General features: G+C 43.1%; 1 protein-coding gene across 1 annotated transcript in view; it reads left to right on the forward strand.

Moving 5' to 3' along the window:
• The window catches only part of LOC108679928 (phenoloxidase 2-like), a 14,875-nt gene extending 6,261 nt beyond the window's left edge, over nucleotides 1–8,614 (forward strand). Inside the window, 10 exon segments of the mRNA XM_047884854.1 lie at nucleotides 323–424; nucleotides 678–761; nucleotides 764–874; nucleotides 1,670–1,802; nucleotides 2,045–2,103; nucleotides 2,353–2,497; nucleotides 6,068–6,202; nucleotides 6,491–6,597; nucleotides 7,819–7,962; nucleotides 8,369–8,614. Coding sequence (XP_047740810.1) covers nucleotides 323–424; nucleotides 678–761; nucleotides 764–874; nucleotides 1,670–1,802; nucleotides 2,045–2,103; nucleotides 2,353–2,497; nucleotides 6,068–6,202; nucleotides 6,491–6,597; nucleotides 7,819–7,962; nucleotides 8,369–8,464 — 1,116 coding nt within the window. The 3' untranslated portion in view covers nucleotides 8,465–8,614.
• Nucleotides 8,615–14,842: the final 6,228 nt, after the last annotated feature.

Genomic DNA, 14,842 nt, shown 5'->3' on the forward strand with positions numbered 1-14,842 from the left:
TAGGTCTTGTTTAGGTTTTATGTCTGTCTTTGAATTTTGACTTTTAAAGTGATTTTATTCATTTTTAGTTTAGTCGAACTGATGATGGAGCTGGACTCCGAAACGTTTTCAATATCGATATGGTGAATTTTCTTGGCGTTTTCTTTGCTTTTAAATTCCTTGTGAACTTGCGATATAAGCAGACTAATGATATAAGTAATTAAATATATATTATTACTCGTTGCTTGGTAACTTATATAGTTTGATGGCTGAACTGTACGAGAGTGTACACGTTCGTCTTGCTTCTACTGGCTGGTTGGTAATTTATTTCGTTTGATGGCAGAACTACACAAGACTGAATACGTTCATCCCGGTGGACATCTCTGAGCTTGAGCTATGGCGGGACCGGCTGCTCGACGGCATCCATCAGGGCTTCTTCATCAACGTACGTCACATGCATTGCAGTTGAATGCAAATACGTGCCCAGTTCAACATTATTCATTTCACGTACAGGGAAAATTTCTATTCATGCAACGTACATCGACATCCTGTGATGCGCTCGTCTAACTCATGTGTAAATGTATTTCAATTGCAATTTCTGCGGGAGAAAACATTGGGAACGATTGAGTCAATCTCACATTAATTATTACCAACATTCTAGAGAATGTGAACGAGTGTTCAATATGTCCTACTCGTAGAAAGCGGGCAACCGCGTGCCACTGAGCGATGAGGTTGACATCACGGATGGCACCAACAAGCGCGGCATCGACATCATCGGGGACACACCTTCGAGGCGGACATGAACATCAGCGCCAACTACGATTTCTACGGCGACCTGCACAACTTCGGCCACGTGGTTATTGCGTCGTCGCACGACCCCGACGGCACGCACGGGGTGAGTTGGTTCATACCAACCTAATCCTGGTCCACCACGCACGAGATGAGCTGGCTCATACCAACCTAATCCTGGTCCACCACGCACGGGGTGAGTAGGTTCATACCAACCTAATCCTGGTCCACCACGCACGGGGTGAGTAGGTTCATACCAACCTAATCCTGGTCCACCACGCTCGAGATGAGCTGGCTCATATCAACATAATCCTGGTCCACCGAGCACAAGATGAACTTAAGCATTAACTATCAACAAACACAATAATAATACATCCTTAGTTAACACGAGTTGGCAAATAAGGTAGCAGATTCCGTGAAATATAAACACGGCACTAGAACATTCTCCGTACCTCTGCAGTTGCTGAATTATACACACAAATCCTTGCACATAACCATAAAGGCAAGTCCGCATAGAATTCGCACACTGCTATGGAATCGTCTACCCGCTCGCTTAATTCCAAATTCAACGCGTCGGTCACTCTGACCATTTTCTTCCTTTAGTTTTAGAAATCGAGAATATTCTGCCAAGATCCCTACAACGTAATTTGTCTCTCAATAATGAGTCTCATATAAGTAGACTATCTCCTGCTCTACCTACATCTCGTTTTTGGTTACAAATGATCACATCTGTTAGTTACCACTATAGGAAATAATTTTTGACACTTATTACTCGATAGTTCCAGCATAGCACTCGTGAAGACGTCTTTGCCTCAATTGAAGACTTATTAGAGAATTGTTCATCTTTGAATTAGTGCTTAATTTTTTATTCTTTGAAATTTTACTACAAAACTGTGAGCAGGAAAACTTGGGTGTGATGTCTGAAAGCACAGTGGCCATGAGGGACCCTGTTTTCTACCGCTGGCACAAGTACGTCGACTGGATCTTCCAGCAGTACAAAGCCACACAACCCACTTACACCGTCCAGCAGGTTGGTTGTTCCATCCATTAATTTTTTTTACAGTTTCAGGACTGTTGACAGGTCAGAAAGACAATCTTATTTTGTAAGGCCAATAACCGCACGAACTTGACAAATGACGTCGTCCTCAGACTACAATATGGTAGGTTGGTAGATATGGTAAGTCTGCTAGCTACCCGATAAGTTAGTGTCCCGTTTATAGCGCTTAGACGGTATGAACGTCAACAAATAGACTCGAGTGATTGGTTGGTGGATCAGCCTGCAGCAGGATCAGCCTGCAGCATCTCAACCACAAGCCCTTCGACTATCACATCCTCGTGCGTGGGGCTCCACTATTCCTAACACAAGTCGCAGCTCACAAGATCTCTGCTCTATTCTTGATGATATATCATTGATAATTGTATTTCAATTCTCTAAGATTTGTCACTGGTGCTTGAAGCCTTGAACAGTCCTGCGATTGGTTCCTCCATGCTTGAAAATATAGAAACCCTGTTGTAAACATCATCAAACCTACATTAGAGAATGACCGGCTGTAAAATTGTGACCCTAATGAAGCTCTGCTGTAGGTGAACAACACGACAGGCGGTTCGAAGCAGGTGTACGTGCGCATCTTCTTGGCTCCCAAGTTCAGCCAGAGCGGCACCGACGCGCCCATGCGTCTCAGCGAGCAGCGTCTCCTTTGGATAGAGATGGACAAGTTCGTCTTTCTCTGTGAGTTTTTTTTGACAATCCAATAATAGCCTTAGTTGCCTTAAGTTCAGTCATTCTATAACTCTTACACCGCATCACACCACTTACAGCATAGTTTCTATGTTTGAAACATTGCTAACACTACTGTGATACAAGATGATCATTCAACACATAACTTGCAGCCTGACATTTGCACCCGATAGGCAAATCTACCCATTACGTTCATAGCTAGAGCCCGTCTACAAACACATCAAAACATAACTATCATATCAAATCAAAACATGGCAACACCTTATAACGACCCTTAAACTAAATATCATATCATATAGTGATGTGGGCGCTGAAGAATAGGCCTGATGTAGCCTGTCGCCGAGTTTTATACTTTTCGTGACTTGTTCACAGAAGATCTAGAAACAGGTCCTTCAACCGGATCTTTTCTAAACTGATGATAGTTTGAAATATCTACTAGACTTCCATTGAGTTTTGAATGGTGCTTGACATTTCAAGTTCTAACATATATTTCTTAATAGCTTTATCTAATCTGTTCTGGAAGGCGTTAATACTCTGAGCGTAAACGACATAATCGGGGAGACCCCGGGAAATTCTAGAGACTAATCAAACGATACCGAGAACTTACTCATTCCAGATCATTTCATACAATAGATCAGACTGCATCCAACATGACAACAAGATACACAACATCATGTATGACGCTAATTTCACTGGATAGTGGACATCCCCTAGGGCCTAGATTTTCCATACCTGCCAGAACTACGGCTGTCATTCAATACGCCCTGATGATTTTCATTTCGACACAAACAACTTTACAAAATTTGAAGCACCTTACTAGTTAGCTCACATTCCCATCCAACTCCGTACACAGAAAACGACTTTTTGAAATCTCCAAAATATTGATATAAATTCTCAGGAAGTCAGTTGCTCGATCCATGGCTCACCCTAACTGGCTAGCCTGACATCCACGCACTCACCACTCGTAAGACAAATGGCAACTAGGAACTAGCGGGACTAATGGCGACGGGCTGATTTTACGCATTGAGAACAACTAAAGTAACAACAAGCAGCAACCTGCGAATCTGTAACTTCGATAAAATTTATTTTCAACCATTCGAGTGATATCCATAGAACATGCATGAGTGATGTCCAAACAAAATGCGTAGTATCTGACGAGATACTACGACCAGTCTCTCTCTTGACAAATGGGATTTTCTTCCTGGTACCTTGCTGACATCCTTCGTTCACTGCATTGGGTTCCCGTGCTTGAGTTGCCCCAATAATTTTATTCGAAAAATGCACACATCGGTTAGCTATCGGCGTATCCCTCCAAAAATCTGCGTCATTGCTCATAACATCACCTTCGCCGATCACAAATCTACGGGGGGATTTCACCAACAGCTCATTAAAATGTCTTGCGGCTACCTCACAGCACTTAACTTAGACGAACTTACTTCATAAGCAGGTAGAAGGATCCATCGCAACTGATCTATCTGCTGGAGCAGCGTAGCTTCCTCAGCAGGAACATCAAATCTACCCTGCAATAGGCTGAATATCGCAGTTCTCACTTCAGGATTACAGTGATTACTGAACTGGAGGAACAGACTCTGCACCCTTATCACCTCTCTGAGATCAACATCCTCAGCAGATTCATTACTTCTCGGTTCACTCTCACTGGCCACCCCACGCTTTGGCGAACTATTGTCAGTCTCTGACATTTCTGATAGTCACTGCACCAACTACAGTAATGCCAGCACAACCTCAGAACGCAAGTTCGAAGAAATAAAAACGTTGGGCGCTAAATGTTGACGGGTCGTACGTTCCGGTGGTTCAGGGAAAACGTGGCACAGATCACGGTTTAGAAGTGTTTATTAGGGTTAGACAGTTACACGTTCCACAAAACCATTTAGTGGCAGGATCAGCATAACATGCTTCGGAGCTCCACCTACGTGTAAATCTCTTCGAAAACTAGCTCTCGAAGCAACTCGCCGCTGATCGAAGATACCTCGTCAGTTAGCTGGAACTCCGCTAACTAAACATAAGACAAAACCGAATTTTATTATACAAAGAAATTAAAAAAGAAACAAAGATAAATTTCCAAATTAGTATTTGATATAAGGCTAGCGTGAGACAGGCTATTACACAAGACAGAAATATTTAATTCTACCCTACTACAACAAAACAATTACTCTGGTAATAGGTTTTGCATTCGAGCTCGCAGGCGAGTTCGATGAAGTGTCGATTCGGTCTCTGGTAAACGAAAGTATGCATATTCTGCTTTAATTGCTATTTATGCATAATACTAAGTGTGATAAAACTTTACTTAATTCTAAACCCCAACCATTATCACATCATCCTCCAGCTCCCCGATATTTCTCTCGTACGCTTGGCATTCTTCAGGCAAAAGTCGGCAATAATCCAATTATGCGCTCGGCGACTTTCAACTTACTGTTGGAACCTCTCAATGTTCTAACATTTCCTATTAAAAATGCCTCCAACACGGCGTCATTAGGTAATTTGAGGATCATTCTAATATAATAATATTGAACTCCAATCGAAAGTAAGCCTCAGAAGTCACATATATTTATATCGTTTTCTTGAGTGTGTGTGTGCTGATGTTGGCCTCCCATAACTCTCTCTTCCTTTCGAAGGGAAGTTAGAGGAGACAGAAATCAATACTAGTTTGATAAAAAAATCTCTCATCCGTGAGACATTTCGAACAGAAGTAGAATCATAGTTTTACAATGTAATTAAAATATGCGTTTAAAAATTACTTTGTAAAGGCAACACTTCTAAAAAAGGCCAGTGTGTCCAATGTTACACATTGTAACCGCTGCCTTGCAGTCTAATATGGTTACGTACCATTCTAGTAATGATTTCGTAATAAGGGCATGTAAATTTGGGCATTGAACACAGAAACAATTTTAATTACAGCAAAATTCAGCAAAAGTTCGCCAAACGGGCTTCAAGCTAATGTCACAGGCCTAATGCCGCAGGTTGAAATAATTTTGCATCTACGTCTGCAAAGGGATTAAAATGCTATTACGTGTAGTAATAAATCCTGCAATTGAAATCGGACAAATAACAATGTAACAAATGTTCAGCATCCCCGCAACATACCGTACTGGTCTGCGTCGGGATCAAAAGTGACTCGTGGAGAAAGAGCGATACTGAAAACTACAACAAAATAAATGAAATATTAAAAAATAAATAAAAAATAACAAAAGAAAAAATAAACAAATGCTCTACGAGATGCGTCAAACTGTGGCTACACACATGTACAATGAATTTATTTTATTTCTAAATATTAACAAATATATTTTTTACATTTTTAATATAAAAAATTTATAAATTATTTATTCTGTCAATTGATTCAAGCATTGTCTCCAACTTTACGGAAGTGTGCAAAATTTCAGATCAATTAGACAGGTAGAAGTGTGTTAAAAATCAATTATAAGATTTGTGGCAGACAAACAAACCGTCAACAAGAAGTGAAGTTAAAGAGGAGTGTTGTAAAAAGAATTTCAACAGAACCTCGCTTCTGAAATTTACCGCTTTTCTGACCATGCCCACCCCCAGTGAAGGTTGGGCAGAACCACATTAAACGGCCGTCCTCACAGTCCTCCGTGACCATCCCTGGCGAGATCACCTTCAGGGACCTCGAGCAAAACATCCGTGGAGGCCCTCAGCGTACGTCGGTTATGTGGTCTTATATAACTATTCTATCATTTGAAGAGCTTTGATTGTCATTATAGCTGCTGCGTTTGACTGTTTTGTAGGTTTCAGTTTTAACTTACTTCATTATTAACCTCTTGAAATGGCTTGGAGAAACTCAATAATAATTCCACCAGCAATTAATTCTATTGAAATACCGGAAAATTTATACTTAGCAGCGTTAATCATTACACGAAATTGATATCATATTGTTAAGCAATTCAATCAATTGATTCAAAGCCGCAATTACTGCAGCATCCACGCGGCCTCCCGTGGACATTCTGGAAGACTTCTGCGGTTGTGGGTGGCCGCACCACCTGCTGGTGCCCAGAGGCCGCCCTGAGGGCATGACGTTCCAGCTCTTCGTCATGATGACCGACTACGAGCAGGATAGGGTGCGTTTCTGCTCATTCCATCCATTGCATTCAAATATTCATTCCTAACAGATTATCACTAAATAATTCAGAATTCACTGTTGAAAAATTCTGATAATTTCACTTGAGGGTTCATTATTCAAGGACTTAAGATAGTAGGGAAAGTCTGCTGCAGTAGACTATGCAAAAACTGATTAATTATTGAATTCATACATCCCAAAAATCAAATGATAAGAGCACATGGCGGACAGATTTACTAACACGAAGAAAAATTCACATTCAGTGTTAACCCTATCACTACGATTGTCACCATTTTTACACGCTTCTACATTCTCTCTACCAAACACTAACTCGTCTGTGTTCCGCTATTGCGAATTCGAGCAGTGGAAATAAAATAAGGGAAACATGAAGGGGCAAAGATAGGAAGCGGAAATGCGCAAGGTGAACAATTCAGGTGTTTTTATTTGTTATAGGTTGCAAAAATCCAGCGCGGTGCTTGAACGCATTGGAACTTTGAAGAGGAAGGGCTTTGCGGTGATGTGTACGACTGGCAATTTATAGAATATTTATTGTTGATGTTTTAACAAAATTTACGCTCATTCAAATGCATTCGATTTTATTCCTATTAAAAATTGTTGTTATGAATTTTCCATTATTCTTATTATTAGTATTAATTTCTTTGCTACCATGATATTTATTTGTTTTTACTTTCATTGGTATAGTAGGTTCGCAAAAATTTTTATCACATCTCAGCAGACCGATTTTAAGTGTCAGGTTTCGCACCGTGAGTTTTAGTCGGTGTGGTTTTCTCCTCAAGTCGTTAATATCATGACGTTCCTCATATACCATCAGTGTACTGTTAGCTCGTCCCTTTCACTGGATCGGTTATTGCTCTACATCGCATTATCATTTCTCATCCTTCTCGTCTGTCCACGACAGACTCTTACAGCTGCTCGGTTACAGCACTCTGGGTATTGTGGCAGTTCCTCAAACTGCACAACACCTGACAACGCCTGTCCCCCAGTAACACACCCATATGCTATACCCACCTCCCCCCGTGCTCTTCCTTATACCAGCCTGTTATTGCCCTCCTGCCATTACCCCCGCACTGTTATCGCCCTCTGTCACTACCTCCAGGCTGCAAATGTCCCCTGCCACTACCTCCTGCCTGCCATTGCCCTATGCCACCACCCCACCACCCTAATCTGCTAATGGCCACTACCCTCACCTATCGCACCGCAGATGCCGCAGCGCGAAGGCTCGCGTCAGTGCGCAGGGGCGGCGTCATACTGCGGGGTGCTGGACGAGCGCTACCCTGACCGCCGTCCCATGGGCTTCCCCTTCGACCGCCTGCCCCCACGCGAGCTTCGTACCCCTCAGGAACAGGTTACTATAATGCTATTACTACCAGAAGTTTCGATACTATTATATATCAGCGAGTAACTATAATTACACACTATAATCTGATGAGAAAATCGGAATAAATTTACATACATATATCAGTAAAAATAAAAATGCCTTTCGCCTAGTGTTAAAACATGAGGATAACGAACCATATTGTAGATTTCTCTGTTCATAAAGCAATACAGTTTAATGAAATTTATTTTCGAACTTGTTGAACCCTGACGCTCAAAGTGTACGTGTTAATGACCAAATACCTGCTTAATTACCATTTAATAACCAGGTCATTTGAATTCCGGTTTTAAATGACCAATAAATGATGTCATCTATATAACTTTTTAAGATGACCAAAAAACGACATGATCTTTTAAATACTTTTTTCCATGCCCAGGTGCTGACCATCGAAGACCTCGCTCGTCTCGACAACATGGCCGTGCACGACGTCGTGATCCGCTTCCTGGGCGAAGAACTTCCAACTGCCGCTTAACCTTCCAGCAGAGTGTCTACCTTCGCAGCCAGTCTACGGCTACCGGCTGATCCCGTTGTCTACCTTCGTAGCCAGTCTACGGTTATCGGCTGATCCCGTTGTCTACCTTCACAGCCAGTCTACGGCTGCCGACTGATCCCGTTGTCTACATTCGTAGCCAGTATACAGTTGCTGGCTGATTCCGGTTTCTACCTTTGTATCCAATCTACGTTTGTATCTAGTTAGTGTGGTCATTTAACTGTTGACAGGTTCAGGTTGCAGTCATCTTATATATAGTTGCAGTCATCTTATCGTGAGGTGTGATGCAGTTACCTCGCATCACACCACATTTCAGATGTTATCATTACAACTCTCACAGCGCAAATTAATTATGATTTGAAACTGTAAGCAACACCCAGACTCAATGCGTCCTCCAGTCCTCTAGGCTTTGGCTAAAACTTTATTCTATTAAGAATAGAATAGAAGTGTCGGCAATGAAGAATAGGCCCATGGCCTGTTGCCGATTCATGAACTTTTCGTGACTTGATTCACAAGGGATCCGGCCTTTGGAACCCGATCTTTCTATAACTGACGGTTGATTGAGATAACTGCTGGACTTATTGCCCGATCCGTAATTTGCTAGGCATTCCAAGACTGAACATATGCTCATGCATAGCTTCGTCTAGTCGGTTCTTGAAGGCGTTTACACTCGGAGCGTCAACGATGCTATCAGGGAGGCTGTTCCACTTGCCGGTGACTCGAAGCGAGAAGAAATGTTGTCGCATGGATGTGTTACAACGCAGTTTTTTCAGCTTATAGCCGTGGCCCCTGGTGTTGGTTCTTGTTTCAAATTCTAGTAATCCTTCTGGGACCTTGTATAAGCCATGAGTATGCTTGTATGCTTCAATGAATTCCCCACGCAGACGTCGATACCTGAGGCTTGGAAGCTTCATAATCTTTAATCTTTCCTCATTGGACTTGCCTTTCAAGCCCGGAATTATCCTTGTTGCACGTCTGTGAAGACTCTCTATTAAATTTTTGTCCTTTTCAAGTTTCGGTGACCACACGACGTTTCCAAACTCTAGGTTCGGGCGCACGACAACAACAAACAACTGCTTCATCGCTTATGCATCTAGGAACTCGAAAGAACGTCTGATCAGTCCAAGTCGTTTATTGGATTTATTAACTTGACCTTCAATATGCTTCGAAAATTTCAACTCATTGTCGATATTAACTCCTATATCTTTTTCCATTGTCGACTTCGACATCATCACTCTGTCGTTGCAACCGTGTCTTCTCATACTGTAATCTTGCTGATCATTATTCTTGCCGAGGTGGATTACTTTACATTTGTCATCGTTAAAACGCAGCTGCCACTTATCAGCCCAGTCAACCAGCCTGTCAAGATCACCTTGTAACTGTTCATTTTGCGACGTATGCTTCACTGTATTATAAATTTTTGTGTCGTCAGCATACATCGAGCACACGCTAGACACAGCTTCTGGCAGATCGCTTATAAACGCAACGAATAAAACAGGCCCGAGAGCGCTTCCTTGTGGCACGCCGCTGCGCACTGGAGCCCAGTCTGATACGGACCCATTAATACTGACACTTTGATGTTGGCTGCAGTAATGCGTAGCTTGCAGTAAATGAAAGCAGTAATGACTGATATCACTGTAATCAATCACAGATTAATACCGAATTAGAGTTATCAATTTTCTTTTCTGTCGTAGCTATAGAGCTTTATCTTCGCATGTGTTGCTTTTCTTGGTACAATAAAAGTTAACGGAGTTCCTGTGTGGTTGTCATTAACCCCTGGGAGGTTAGCTCGGCCGACGCTAAGCCGGTAATATCGTGGGACCAAACCATGTCCTGGTTTATCCTGGCTTGTTCAGGCTTGTCTCGGCTTGTTCTGCCTTGTCTTGGCTTGCCCATGTCTCATCTTAGCTTGTCTTGGCTTGCTCATGCTGGTCCTGGCTTGTCCTGGCTAATCTTGGCCTGTCCTGGCTTATCTTGGCTCGTCATGTCTTGTTCTGGCTTGTCTTTTCTTGTCCTGGCTTGGCTTAGCTTGTCTTGGTTTTCCCATGCTTGTCCTGGGTTTCTCTGGCATGTCTTGGCATGGCCAGGCTTGTCCTGGCTTACCCTGGCTTGCTCTAGCTTTTCCTGTCTTGTCCTGGCATTTTTTGACTAGGAAATCCGAGCAATCACAAATTGAAAGCAAGGCACAATTAAATATATGACTTCACTAATTTTGTTTATTTTGTTCAACTGCGGGTCAGAAACTCCACTCATTTATACCAAGGCTAAAACAAGTGCTAGTTGTCAACTAAATCCATAATTTCAGTAGAATTCGATATGCGCAGCAATCCAAAAACCCTCGACAGCTACTTATCACAACCGTCAACCGACGTACGACCGGGTTGCAGTTCTATGTGCTGGGGGTGTTCCTGGCTTGCTTTTAATTGTTGTGCACCTATAGCTAATCGCTGTATTTAGCCGCTGAATGGAAAATGGATGGGTGCATCACACTCTGAAGATTGTGATCACCCATGATGGGTGATCACTTAAAAGTGTGATCCTTAACTTCAGAGCCCTTGCGATCCTTCTCCTTGAGGATTGCTGCCAGCTTTTAACCCCAATCACGGTGAGTGCAGTGCGGCAATTGGAAGCGGTCTAGCGAACCTTCCCGTCTAGGATCAGCGAGATGGGGGACCTGAAGTACTGGTAGAGGCAATAGCACGTGGATTTGCACTCATTGCATGGGAGATGGTAGGGTAATGTCATGCTGATCACAAGAAAATTGTAACCGGACCGGCCCTAACTTCGGAAGCGAGACTCGGGATTATACCATACCACAGATAAAGGGGAGACTGGGCAGGACAACCCCGTTGTGCGTATCGAGACGGCGCTCCAGCATGGCCTGGGACTGCTTCGTCCGGAACACATACTAAGGATGCTAAGGCATGGAAGATTATGTTGACAATCGGCAGGAACCTGTTGAAACGACGGCTGGCAGAGAAAATCATTAGTTGTGCACTTGTGCTCATCGCAAACTCTGCGATGAAATCGTTTACGACATTTTCAGCCGACAGCGGTAAAGCCTTGGGTGAAGGGGTAATATGCTGAAGCAAGCAGAAGGCGAGGCTGGGACAGTGACCGAGAGAAGGGGGAATATGTTTAAGCTAGCTGGTGAGGAGGCTATGGATACCTGAACCTCTACAGTTAATCATGGGCTGAGCCATAGACGGCATTTCTGCGAGCAACGTTGATATAAAATAGCAATAATTGAACATATTCACTTGGTCGGCAAGGTTGACCAACGGTTTAAGGTAGTGATTTCATCATCAACATTTTAGCAGTAGCCAGGAGGCAACGGTTGCGCTCCTATCACGGTATGAATAGCACTATGAGGAACGTTCTGATATGAGAACGTCATGGGGGAAGAAGCGGACCGGGAAGTAGGGGACCCACATGCCGATCTTGAAGGGGACAGTCCCTGTAGGGAATGTGGACCATATATTCCTCGCGCCTCACGGCGTCCAGGATGATGGAGGCCGGGGAAGGGGCTCCTCTGCCGGAGAGGTGATGGTGTTCAGCCACTTTTAATGAGCTCGGGGCAGTGAAAAAGCACCGGAGGAAACTATCTATGTGATCAAAAGAATGGCTAGTCAATCGACAAAGATTCAACCATATAAATTTGCTAAATTTCGACCGCAACGATAGTCGAAACGACTATTTAGGCAGACTTTTGAACTGGGCCTGCTGCTTTGAACTGCTGCTGGGATTCTGGCAACCCACAAGTGCCTTGTGTCCTTGTTGTTTGCCAGAAACTGTTTTGCTGTTGCATTGCCCAACTCATGGTCTGGCTCGTACTAACCTAACTAACTCACTAACCCAGCGAAACGTTAATTTCAATTTAAATAACTTGCTCGAAGGAGGCCCTTATCCAAATAGCATTCAGGAATCAATTATTGCTAATTCATTGGCAACCTTTTTAATCTCTACAATATGCCCTATGTAATTTCGTTTATCTTTGCGCTATAAAATCAACGAAAACAATTTGATGACTGTAGTGATCAGAACTTATACTTCTGCATCGAACTGTCTCTTATTTTTCTCTCTTATCCCATTATTTTATCTAATTTTACTATGCAAACATAAGCGCCATGAGTGATAATTGCTCGGTGATGTTGTTTGAATTTTATCATGCGGCAATATTGCCTTGGTCTAACTAACAGTAACCTGCTTGGTCTACCGAAAATTGACTGCCTTGGTCTGACTTATAGAAGCTGTCATGGTCTAAATTATGGTGACAGGCCTGGTCTAACTAATATTGCTGACTTGGTCTGACTAACAGTGATTAACTTGGTTTAAATTATAGTGATCGATGACCTAACTAATAATGACTTCTTGGGCTAACAAAAAGTGACTGGCTTGGTCCAGCTAATAGTGATTGGCTTGGCCTAACCAACAGTGATTGGCGTAAGATTACGCGTGGCGATCAGCAGGGGTTTATTAATGGCTATTGCATTGCAGTTGGCAGCGGTATTGGCTTGGGTTTCCGAATGTAGATTTGATCCCGCGTAGCTGAAGCAATCGGTCTGGCCTTCTGGATGGGAATTGTTCCTGGTTTGAATGCTGTGTGCAATTGTACACAGTATTCATTGTATTGTATTGTGTATTGTGTAATCTAATACGGGAACAAAATATGGTAACTATAACTAACGTCGCTCATGCACTCAATAATGTCCACAGGAAATTATGTATTCGTGAACAATTATTCAGAAAAATGAATAGTTCATGCTGTCTTATTATTGACACACTTTTCACGTAGCACTGCTGAACTGGGTCAGGATGACTCACGCACGGGGCTCATCGCTATTGGGACTCATTTTCTGAGGGATAATAGTTTCTGATTTTATTTATTTTCGAACTGGTAATTTTTGGCATGCTAAGACATCTTCGTAATTTCTGGCACCAAATAGCGCCACTATCTAACGGCACAATATAATATATCATCCCACCCCAAATCAGAGAATTAATATCGCACAAATTATCCTTTCAACAAAATTTTTAACACGAATAATTTTTTCCAATATGACTGATGTCGTTGACATGAATAAAATTTCGATAAATCAAAGATTTTTCCATCGGAAAAATAATAATAAAATGAAAAAAATACTGCGGGTATGAATTTCAATGAAGCAAATGAATTTGACATCGCGAATAAATTTCACTGGCATGAATGAATTTTTCTGACACTCGACCCCGGCGACGCAATTTGGCAGAATCGTCCCCGGGCCGCGGCGGACATCGAAGCCACGAGACCCACGGCGCCCGTTGCTGTCCGGCGCTTATGACATTTACAAATGTTTATTTGAGTAAAAACTCCTGAAATTTATTTGTAAATAAATTGATTGATATAGATTCATTATTAACCTAAAATAGGGAGAGCCCTCTGCTAGGGCTGAGAAAAGAACATTTTTAGTTTAGTGTTTTCGTTTAGTGCTTTGTCTGTCAGGTCTTCATTACTCCGCAGAAATAGACGAGCTTACAGACTTCCGTGCGGCGATTTGGGTGACAAGGCTACGGCCACCCTCACCCTCCCTCACTTTCCCTCACTCTGCCTCACTCTCCCTCACTCTCACTCACTCCCCTCACTCTCCCTCACTCTCCCTCACTCTCCCTCACTCTCCCTCACTCTCCCACACTCTCCCTCACTCTCCCTCACCTCACTCTCCCTCACTTTCCCTCACTCTCCCTCACTTTCCCTCACTCTCCCACACTCTCCCTCACTCTCCCTCACTCATCCTCACTACTTACTCTCCCTCACTATCCCTCACTCTCCCTAACTCTCCTTCACTGGCCCTCACTCCCCACACTCTGTCGCGCTCTCCATCACTCTGCCTGTCTCTCCCTTACTCTCCCACAATCTCCCTCACTCTCCCTTAACCTCCTTCAACTTTCCTCGCTATCCCTCAATCTCCAACACTATCCCTCACTCTCCCTTTTCATCTCCCTCTCCCTTTCCCTGATTCCCCCTCACTCTCCCTTTTCATCTTCCTCTCCCTTTCCCTGATTCCCCCTCACTCTCCCTTTTCATCTCCCTCTCCCTTTCCCTGATTCCCCCTCACTCCCTCTCTGCCAGCACCACCAGTTGAGCAGCAGCTGCGCTGGAAGCAACAGGTTGCCTGTGCCGCTCTTGCCGCCGCTGTGCGCATAGTAAATTATTCGCTGGACCGCCGTGCAAATATTGAAACAATTTTATCATAAGAATATTGCGAATTCCTCTGAAATTTTGATGAATTTTAAGATGACGGGGAGGTTTAGCGCAGCCTCAAATGTTCAGTGACCTCTGAGTGCCGTGACCTCTGGTGTTCGCTCCTGTTCTCACACGGG

The sequence above is a fragment of the Hyalella azteca genome, unplaced genomic scaffold (genome assembly GCF_000764305.2).
Source record: "Hyalella azteca isolate HAZT.00-mixed unplaced genomic scaffold, Hazt_2.0.2 contig16320, whole genome shotgun sequence".
Lineage (NCBI taxonomy): Eukaryota > Metazoa > Arthropoda > Malacostraca > Amphipoda > Hyalellidae > Hyalella > Hyalella azteca.